The sequence below is a fragment of the Drosophila elegans genome, unplaced genomic scaffold, assembly GCF_018152505.1.
Source record: "Drosophila elegans isolate 14027-0461.03 unplaced genomic scaffold, ASM1815250v1 contig_149, whole genome shotgun sequence".
Lineage (NCBI taxonomy): Eukaryota > Metazoa > Arthropoda > Insecta > Diptera > Drosophilidae > Drosophila > Drosophila elegans.
The window spans coordinates 18,679,105-18,690,158 of record NW_024545513.1 but is presented as its reverse complement, the minus strand read 5'-3'; the positions used below and the strand labels follow the sequence as shown (position 1 = coordinate 18,690,158).

Here is an 11,054-nt window from a genome sequence, read left to right as displayed (position 1 = left end):
GAGTCTCGAGCTCTGGATCAGAGCAGCCACAAAACTGTGCATAATGTCCCGCCTGGTCGGTGTAATTTATCATCCTCAGTACTCAGTTCTCAGTCCTCAGTCCTCAGTCCACAGTCCTCACTTCTTGGATCTCAGTTCTTGGTTTTGGGTTCCAGTTCGCGAGGCTGTTGGCCAAAAGCAGCGGGCGGCACTCCACCTCCACCTATTTGGCATTGGCACAGAGAGTGGGCCAAACCTTTTAGGCAAAACTTTGAGTGCCTGCCGATGGGGGAAGGAACGAGTGGGTACGTCGGCCAGTGATTAATTGCCAGAATGTCCATTTGAGCGGAAAATTCACAAAACATTTCCATCATCAAAGCGAAACTGATTTTTCAGTGGCAAAGTGAATCCTGTCAACGACAACGACTGACAACCCTCAACCTCAACTTCAATGTCCGAATTTAGTCCTTTGGTCCTCCGTTTGAATTCGAATAATTTCGCTAATTGCAAATATAGTTTATTTGCCTAAGCATTTCTTCGTTGCCAGTTGCACATTTCAAATTTCAATTCCTCTAATTGCAGTCCAATTAAATGCCTAAATACGAACTCTTCGGTCTTACCTATCAATTTGCTTCTCCATAACAACAGGGAACAATCAATGGGAGGAAAAGTCAGAAAACAAACAAGCTCAAGTGATATTTGAAGAAACACAGAACTCATTGTGCAGCTTAAATACTTGGCGATCTATTATTGCGTGATTGAGCAAGATTATAATTTAATTCAACAGGGAAATGCATACTCAGTTTCCAACTTCTTGTTAGGCATTTGTAATTTTGCCTAGCTTTCTCTCATTTGGTATAAAACTTGTTAGTAAGTGCTTTTTGTTCACCTTAGTGCTAATGCTTCAAATTGCAAAACGACTTGGAATATTTTATTATCTTTTAAAATTACAGGATTGCGATTGATGTGAAAAATAAATGTTCCCTGCCTATATACATATGTAAATGTATTGAAGTTATAGGGTTGTTTTTTTGATGGTTTAAGTAAATTTGTATATTTTAAATTTAAAGTCGACTTAGCAGAAATTACTCTGACAACAATTTAGATATTTTATTTGTTTAGCTAAAAAACACTTACAAGAAAATTTAATATTTGTTTTATCATAATTATATAAATTGTATATAAATCATTTTATTTTAATTATAATTATTGTCTTAATAAAACACACGCCAATTTAACAGTCTCCAAAAGTAGATGTGAGTTGTAATATGTATGTAGCCTTTCCGTTTATTGTAATGATTTGCAGAGTACAATTAAACTTTGAAAGGCTGTATGTATTTTAAATAGATTATAAAGTGGGTAAATATGAAGCCTTTCCAAGCCTTTTCATTTATTGTAATCTTTTGTTGAATACAATTGAACGTTTAAGGGCTGGGTGTAGGTGAAATATATTTTATTATCTAAATAAAATATTTAAACAATAAAGTAGGCCACCTTTGCCATCACTGTCAATTATATTTGGCTTGCTCAAAAGCCAAAAACACTCGCTTTTAGTCAAAATTTCCGGCACTTCGAATATGAATGTGGAGCAGAGCTTGACCGCTGCCTTGATGCAGACACCGGGGCGCAAGGCGGAGGAGGAGGAGGCGTGGCCGGCGGACGCCCACCTGCATCAGCCGCCCGAGATGAGTCAACTGCTGTTGGCGGAGCGTTCCAGCTGTCTGGCGGTGAAGACCTTCCTGCTCATGAGCGGTCTGCCCTTTTCGGAGCGGATCAGCGAGAATGCGGAGTTCATGTCGCCGGGCGGTCGATTGACCCACCTGCCGCTGCTTTGCTTGGGTCCGATTGCGACTTTCGCCGAGTTCGAGCCGATCGTGGCCCAGGTGGAGGCCATGCGGGCGGTGAACGACTGGATGTCCGAGGATCAGCGCGAGGATGTCCGCTGTCTGGTTACCTACGTGGAGAATGTCTTCACGCTGGCCGAACTCCATATGAGTTTCGTGGACTCCGGTAACTATCAACTGTACACGGCACCGCGCATTGAGGCAGCTCATCCCTGGCCACTGGGCCTCATCCGCCGGTTGGCCAAGCAACGGGAGGCGAGGCGGATACTGAAGGTCTACCAGTGGCAGGACATGGACAACGACCAGGTGCTGCACGAGGTGGGCCTCTGTGTCGACGCACTGATTGCCCAGCTGGAGGAGCACCAGCCCGAGGGTTACCTCTGCGGCCAGCGGCCTTGTCAACTGGACGCCCTGGTCTTTGGCCACATGGTGGCCATAGCGACCACCCAGCTGCCCAACATGGAGCTGGCCGAGATCCTGGCCACCTATCCCCGTCTAATGGCCCACTGTCGGCGCATCGACGAGCGCTTCTTCGGGGGAAAACTCCTCGCCGGAGTGGAGCAGCTCGAGTTGAGCAAATAAAATGAATGAAGAGCAGAACGGGATGGGATGGGACACCCTCCACACCCAGTCGCCGGCACAAAGGATTCTTATTGTTTTTTTATTTGGTCAGGGGTCGGTCGGGAAGCCAATCAAAAATATGCAAAGCATTTACAATAAAAACGGCATGGGGAGCAGGTCGGGCCAGAGATAAGGATAAGCCAGTGCACAATGCCATAAAATACAGCAACAGACAGGACGAACACTGCGAGAAAAATTACACAACACCCTTTGTCAAAATTCCTAGATCAAAGACAAAATTATTAAATGTCCAACTGAGCTTGGGTTTGGCAAATACATTCAATTAATACATTTTTTATTGTTTTTTTTGTTATTTAATTTTTGCTTAAAGTTATTTTTAATTTTTTTTTATTTAAATGAATGTTAAGCGTAAAAAATGATGTTTCCCTTAAAATTCATTTAATGTTTTTTTTTTGAATTCTCGTTTCTTTTTAAATGGCTATTTTTATTATTATTAATAAATTGTTAAATTCATACGTAACGTAATATAGTTAACCAAATTATATGATATTGAATACCAAATTTTATGATAAGCAATTTTTTTCACGTAGTTAACTGTTTAATTTAAATAAAACGTATTTTATTTCGTGCATACATGCATAGCATTGAATACCAAATTAAAAAATTGGCAATTTTATAATTATATATTATATTTTTTTCTAAGCAATTCCAGCATTGAAAACAAAATTTAAAACAATACATATTTATCATGTAATGTTTTTCATGTGTTTATAAAATAAATAAGTAAAAACGTTGAGCAAAATGCTTAAGTCAAGTTGAAAACTGTAAATTTTTAAAAAAGTAATTAATTTTCGAAGCCACAAAAATTATAGTAATTTCTTTGTGGATTTTAATGTAGAATTTTGTTGTAAACTATTTTTTTTTAAACCAATTTGCGAGTGTAGAAGGCAGCATTTTCGGTGCGGGCTGGCATTCAATTTAAGTTCGGCTTGCGACTTTCAAGGTAGGCATCCCGAAGCACACATAAAATGTCATTTCGATTTTATGACTGGCCCAAAGTCACCAATTCCAATATGGAGTTTTTGGGGAGAAGGGTCTTGAGCTCCACTCCGGGTGCTCCACTCCGGGTTCTCCACTCCGGGTGCTCCACTCCGGCCAACCCGCGTGACATGGCCGCATCGTTCGGACAATCAGGGAGCCATCATCGCCAGTGCCCCACACGTTTCGCCCCCTTTTCGTGCTTTGCAATCAGAAACTCATCATGGCCTATTGATGATTTTTTCCGCTCTGCTCCTTTTTGTGTGTGCTTTTTTGTTGTGTGTGTTTTGTGTGCTTGTGTTTTGTGTATTGCCTTTTTCAACGACTCCCAGAGGATAATGTTGGGATGATGCTGCCGTTGGCAGTTGGCCTTGATGCCTTGATGCCTTGATGCCTGTCTCTGGTCCGTCCTGGTAATTTATTGGAATTTGCCAAAAGGATTAAGTACGCCAATAAGCGTTGCTCAACGTCAATGAGCGCGTGAGCTCCTCCTTCATCCTCGTTTTCCTTTTTCGTCCTGCCATCGAAATGAGCAAAATCAGACGGCATCATCATCGTCATCGTTGCCGCCGGCCATTTTCAGCCCTTTTCGTCTGTTTCCGCTTCCGCTCCGACTACCGGTTTGGTGTGTGTGTGTGTGTGTGTAAGCACACTCAAAAGACAAAAAAAAAAAAAAAACAACTGATAAACGTTGCGCGTGTCGAATGCCAGTCTGATTTGTTTGGCTTAATATTTCAATTTTGACCTGCCATCTATGTGGTGGGTACACAAACCAGGGGCACTCAAGATTTAACTAGACCTTTTAGCCTTTTGACCAGTTTAGATAAGTTTTAAAATCGAGAAAATATAAGGTTAACACGGGGTCTTCAAAATAACATTCACCATTTCTTAAAGCACCAAGAACTTACATCAAATTTCTGTTGTAAGATTCATTAAAATAGTTGCCTTGTTTTATAAAAGAGCTTTAAGAACTGTTAGATCAAAATATCAAATAATTTGAGTTCAAAGAGGATTGACATTCATTATTTCGAAAAAGCTTTTATTTACTTAAACTAAGAGTAAATAATTTTGTTATGACTATCAATGTTCTGACACTACATTGTTTTGACTTATAAAAGTCTGTGACTCCAAATCATAAGTTCTTAGAGATTTCATCCAAATCACCGCACATCACTCACTCGATGTTTATCACTTTGCTTGGCTCGCTGGACTGGACTCACTCAATTTGTAGTGGAGCAACTCAATGAAATCACCGCCCAAGATGACCACGGTATCTACTTGGGCCCCAAGTCATCCGAACCTGAACTTGTTCGTCACGTTGTGCTTTATTACTTTATTCGGAGCTGAGTCGCCTCATTATCCATCATCCGGCAAGAAGACTCCATCATCATCATCGTCATCATCATTGTTGTCGTTGTCGTGGCTGGGAACGACCTTCAACCCTAATGGATTAATATTTATATATTAATATTTAATTGCATTTAATGCCATAGTAAATTAATAACTTCATTTTATATTTAGTCAGAATATATTTTACTGCCCTTTTGAAAATTAATTTGAACATAACACTAATAAACAACATAGTTAAAGTTAAAAAATATTTATGTGCGTTTGAAGGTTCTTTTAAAAAATCTATCTTAAATGCCATAGTTGTATTGGTTTTTAATGATATGTATTTTAAATATATACATCGAATTTTAAGACTCAATTTAATAAAATTCAAACATTAATGAAAGGATGGGAAAATAAATTTGATTTTTTTTGCCGTGTCCAGATTTATATATGGAAAAGTTCTACACCGAAGCTTGGTCAAAAGCGGGGGGGTTTGAGGGGCCAAAAACTTTCTATAGCCTACAAATTTTCTTTTGGCTTCAAATTGGCTGAGGGAAGAAACTTTTACTTGCGGCTACTTTCGCCGCTGCTCGGTCACCGATGTCGCTGTAACCCAGGCCCATTTCCACATCCATTTACTATATATATATACTATCTATCTGCTCCACTCCCATCCAATCTCCGCTCATCCTGGCAAAAAGGACCCTGAGCAGTGATTAGGCAATAATTCTGTGGCACGCAAACGGCGCACATATTAACCCGCCTCAGGAAATATGGCGTGTCATGGAACAACTCAATAACCCGGGACTTCAGGCCCACTCACTCACGACTTTTTCGGTTGTTAAGCAAATCACGTAAATTTCTTTAAACGAATTACTTTCGAATTACCGAAAATTTTCGGATCGGATCGGATCGGCTGGCACTTTCAATCAGGTGCTCCCATTTCCTTGCCAAAGCGACAACAATGTCGGTGAATTCCCCAAACCATTTGGCAGGGAGTTTTAAATAAATATTATTGCCGGTAATTTATATGAAAAGTTTGCCCTTCGATTCTTGGCGTTTTCCAAGGGTGTGATTTCCGGATTTTCCGATTTTCCAATTTTTATATTCGCCTATTGGACACGTATCGAACCGCAGAGTTCAAGTTTCACCTTCGCTGAAAAAAAAGACTGAGAAAAAGGGGAAACACAAAAAAAAAAAAAACTGGGTCTCAATTTATGCAGCTGTTTGGCGAGACCTCTCCAAAGCTACAACAAAAACGGTCGCAGTTTATAAAGTAGCAACAAATAATTGACCACCCACACATGCTACGGGAGTGGGTGGTCGAGAGGAGGGAGGGGGGAGGGAGGTTGTAAAATTCAGTGGGTTACAAAAAAGCGAAGCGAGCAGAGAAAACTGTGCAGCAAAAACCCGCTCAAGTGGCAATCATCATGATGTTGCCGCCACTGCTGATGATCATCATCATTGCTGGCTGCACTTGGCAATTGTTGCCTCCAAAAGGGGGCGGAATGGTGGTAGCCACGCCCCACCTTCCGACTCTAAAAAACAAAGCCCCTTCGTTGCCCTCGGAAACGCCCAGTTGAGTGCTTAAAAATACATTGCACGTTCAAATTGAAGTGGAAATGCAACGAAATGCATATAAAATCATCCTGCCCAAAATGTCCTGCTGAAAAGCGATTTCTCCAAAAAAAAAATATACATATGTTTAAGTATCCTGAAAATATGCATATTATTTAATACACTTGGTTAAACTAACATTATATCATCTTCCGACGTAAATAGTGAGAAATAAAAAACATTGATTAAAAATTATTTATTGCAATATTATCAAACTTACAAAGTATTACAAATCTACAGAATTAAAGTAAAAAATCTTTTTTTTTTTTGAATTTTATAAGCAAAATAAAAAGTTGTAATAACTGTAACCGAAAAGACTGAAAATTTCAGATTGATTATCCAAATAAAATCCTAAACTTAGAACAAAATCTTCTGATATCTTTTTAATACCACCACGCAAGTGCAAATGCTCCCAAATAATATGATCCAAATAAATAATCTAGAAAACAAAAACTTTGTGATATAAAAGCCCCACAGATTTGTGGACTCAATTCCAAAATATTTTATTTATGTGATTACATTAATATTGTTTTGATTTTTTGTAAAGTCAATTTAGCCGGGGAAAGCGTTTATCGGTACGTGGCGAAAGCTCGGGTACATGGAGCTTTGCTTGGCGACTGCCCTATTGTTATTGTATCCACCACTCAGAAAACCACCCACCCAGCCACCCATTCAACCACTTCAACCACCTCAACCACCCGGTCACGTGGCGTCGGCGATAACAAACAAATGCAATTATGGATTTACGCGGCGTATGCGCCATATTTATATGTTTTTTACGCTGCCGCTTGCGGTTGCCTTACATTTTAATTGAGTTGTTTGTGCAACAGAGCAGCCAACCCAAATACAAAAAAAGAACATTAGTTCGGAATCTGTATCTGTATCTGTATCTATATCTGTGTCTGTATGCGATTTGGGGATCTCTCCAAAACCGGAACAATGTGAAATATGAAAGAGGGACTCACGACTTAGATGGCAATTGATGCGCTTCGGGTGCAAAAGACATCAAACACTTAAAATATTTTGTGTAAACTTGAAAAATGACATGAAAGCGGCCTGAAATAACAGGCAGTTGGGGGGATTCGAGTGGATGGATGGCAGCATGGCATGCAAAAGTAAACAAACAATTTGCGGGTCTTGTCTCTGACATATGAGTTCGTGTCGGGAGCGGCTTGAACATTTCTTGGGAGGATTGGGCCGGGGGGGAGGGGAGTATTTTGGCAAGGGTGAGGGTCTCACATCTCATTCGCTGTCTCCTCGAGTATTTGAGTGGCGTGCGTGGGTGTGCAAAGTGTTTCTGAAAGATGATTGATACGATTTGGAGTGCTCCCATGGTCGTAGTCTCCAACGCCCCGGCTCCGCTCCTGCTTTCCAGGGCTGCCGCTCGGGGGCGCCGCATAAGCGGTGGCGTAATGAAGCGGAAATCGATTTGGAGCGCGTCCTCAACCCGTGCCGGGAAATCGCTCGCCGGCAGCGGGCGTGCGTGAAAAGTTAGACAGCAGCCAGGGGCAGCCCGAACCCACCCGCACCACCAGCTCCACCATCAGCATCACCACCAGCTCCACCACCCGGGATGAGGAACAGCGGGGCGCCACCAGTGGCACCACCAAGTCCCAAGACCACACCGCGAAAAAAAAAACATTTTTACAAATAACAAACATATGCGAAAGTGCCACAGAACTCACTATGTTTTCAAAATCACTTTTGAAGGCGTTCAATAAAATTAAACAAAGGAGAGCTGCAGAAATCAGTTGGGTTTTTAAAAAAAATGTATAAATATGTCCTAAAGTATGCAATGATAAATAGGAACGTCGTCTTTTGTTATAAATTTATCGTACTTTTAAATTAAAATTTTTTATATTTTTATCTATTATCCTATTAAAACACATGTGATTTCTGTAGCACCCTTCAATATATTTAAAATCCGGAAGAAGCATGGCTTCACTACGAATTTTTTCACTTCATATCTATATAGATATCTTTATGATAAACAATTCCTTTTTTCTGTATAAAATACCCCCTATTAATATGAAGCCGTTTGAAAAATCTATACAGATTTATAACAATATGTTGACAGCCTTAAAATATGCTTTTGTCTAGCAATAAAAATTAAAAAAAATAATTTCTTGAATTTTTTTTTTATTTGTTTTGTGTTTTGCCAAGAATTTTAAAAACATTCCCCTTTGCCGTAACTGAACATTATTTTTACAGCTTAAAAAAATAATTAAAAAGTTACACCTGCTATAAATCGTCGAATGCCAATGATATTACACAAATGGAATTAAAGTCATTTTTTAAACTCAAATACATAAAAAAAAATGTATTTTTGTGTCTTGTGACATAGTTTCAAATACCTTTTAATAAAAAGTTTTGTGCCAGAATAAGGGAGATTTTCTCTCAGTGCAATCGGCTCCCCCGGCTGCCGAACAAAGCGTAAACAAGAAAATATTAAGCAGCTGCGAGAGCAAAACAAAAACGTAACGCAGCCGAAAAAAGCTGAAGAAAGGAAAGCGAAATGCGCGAAACAAGTTTTTCCGAAGGAAGACTGCCAAAACAAGCACAATAAAGTAAAATAAAGAAAAAAAAAAATGAAAGCAAAGAGAAGAAAAGCAAAGGGAAACAGAGTATGCTGAGGGCGGGGGGTGGGAAAGCGATTTCCGCCGCTCGCTCGTAACTTTTCACTTAAGCATTTTTGTCACGTCTGCCATTTTTCGTTTTCCCCATTTTCCGCCACCTCCGTCGCGCCTATCCGAAAGCCTCGTGTAATACATTTTTGTAATATTTACTCTGCGCTTTGTTGGATCTGTGCATCCTTGATCGGTTCGGGTACATTCACTGGGGCATACACCTGGAAAAACTGTCATTTTCCGCTTTTGAATATGGTACCTACAGTTGCGGTCAAAATAATAGTAGCATTTTAGCTTATGGAAATATCATCAAAAATAGTTGAGAAGCAACTTTTGAGAATTATTTTTATATTTTCGTGAAACTAATACTGTAAAATATATGGGGCAAGTATAAAAATCTACAATTATCATATGTATAATATTTTTAAAGATGTTTAAATAAGATTGATGAAAAAATTTATTTTTTAAATTTGTAATTTGAAAAACAAGTTAGATATTAAAAACACTTTCATACTTATGGTTGTCTCCTTATATTGCTAAAAAATCATTTACTACTTTATTTTGAAAAGTTTATTCAACAGTTTCCAATTTCCTTAAAAAAAACTAAAACAACATTAAAGACATTACATTTTCCCACTACTATTATTTTCACCGCAGCAGTAACTCTTTAATCAGGGCATTTGGCATTCGTTCTGGTACATAGCCAAAAACCCTGAATTTGAGTTTATTTTTTTTCGTTATACGGACATACTTGTTGTTGTTTGTTTTACGCCATCCCGATTCACAGTGACTTGGTGTCCTTTTTCCGGGTTCCGGCCAGTTCCTTAATTTCTTTTCGTGTTTTCCATTTTATATATAAGTATGTATACGCACCCGCTCTTTGATTTCCCCGCCAGGCAAAAAATCATATTTTATTGTTATCGAAATTTAGTTGCCACCCATAAACACAGATGCGATCTCGGTGGGGCATTTGGACTTAGGGATTTGGGATGTGGGGGCTTTAAGCCCCGTCCCCGGACAACAGGAAATGTGCTGCAAGTTCCGTTTGGCTTCATAACTCCGGCGGAGAACTAGGTCAACTTCGGACGACAGTTTGGATTAACCAGCCGCTGCAATTTGCACTGCCATCCGGATCTGCGGCCAATGGAAAATTAGATGGGAGAGCAAACAGTTTCCCGGTCGATCCGATCTGAAATAGCAGCCAACACAGGTTTAGCTATCAAGCTGCTTAAACAGGAATTAATTGACAACAAAGCTCAGCAGGTACGATAGTGCATTTGAGTAGCTGTAGTGAGATAATTCTTAAATATGATTTCACAGCTATTTATTGGCTACTGACAGGGCACTGTAAACCCATAAGGAATAAATAAATAAATGCTTATCACAACAAGCATCGAAAACTATTTAAATGACAATACACAGAAAGCTGAAAAGTACATAAATCAAACTTCCCTTGAGTGTGGAAATCGCTTGTGAAAATGTGTATTCAATGTTCGATTCTTAACACAAGAAATAAATCATTTCATGCTTCCAACAGACACGGAAACGTTTTATGTGATTTTAAGTCACATGAGATTTATTTTACCCACCGAAAGAGTTTAGATCTTAGCTGTATATTTTGAAATGCAAAATTCACTTTACAAAATGTTCAAGTGTGTTGAAATTCATAGGATATAAATAAAATTATTATTTTAAATAAAAAGTTTGTAAATTATCAAATTTCTAAAAAGCTATTACATGAATATAATATTTATAAAAAATTACAACACACAAAACAAAACGTTGCGAATGAGTAATAAATGGTATGGTGGACTATTGTTTAAACAACTACAATACCATTTAGTTTTTGTTTTTATTTTACAGTGTTTTAATATTTGTTTTTCTACCTTTGTTGTTATTTATTTTATGTTTTTTTTTGTTATATGAAGGGCAAAACAACAATCGAACTCGGGATCACCCTACTAACAAATGGCATTTGGATGATTTGTATTACTTTTACTCGCCGCATGTGTTGCTTGCTGTTTTGTTGACCCGT

General features: G+C 38.9%; 1 protein-coding gene across 1 annotated transcript; it reads left to right on the top strand.

Moving 5' to 3' along the window:
• Positions 1-1,484: 1,484 nt before the first annotated feature.
• On the top strand, positions 1,485-2,727 carry LOC108143967 (metaxin-2). The gene has a single exon (XM_017268571.2). The coding sequence runs from the start codon at positions 1,557-1,559 to the stop codon at positions 2,403-2,405; it is 849 nt and encodes a 282-aa protein (XP_017124060.1). The 5' UTR covers positions 1,485-1,556; the 3' UTR covers positions 2,406-2,727.
• The last annotated feature ends 8,327 nt before the right edge of the window (positions 2,728-11,054 follow it).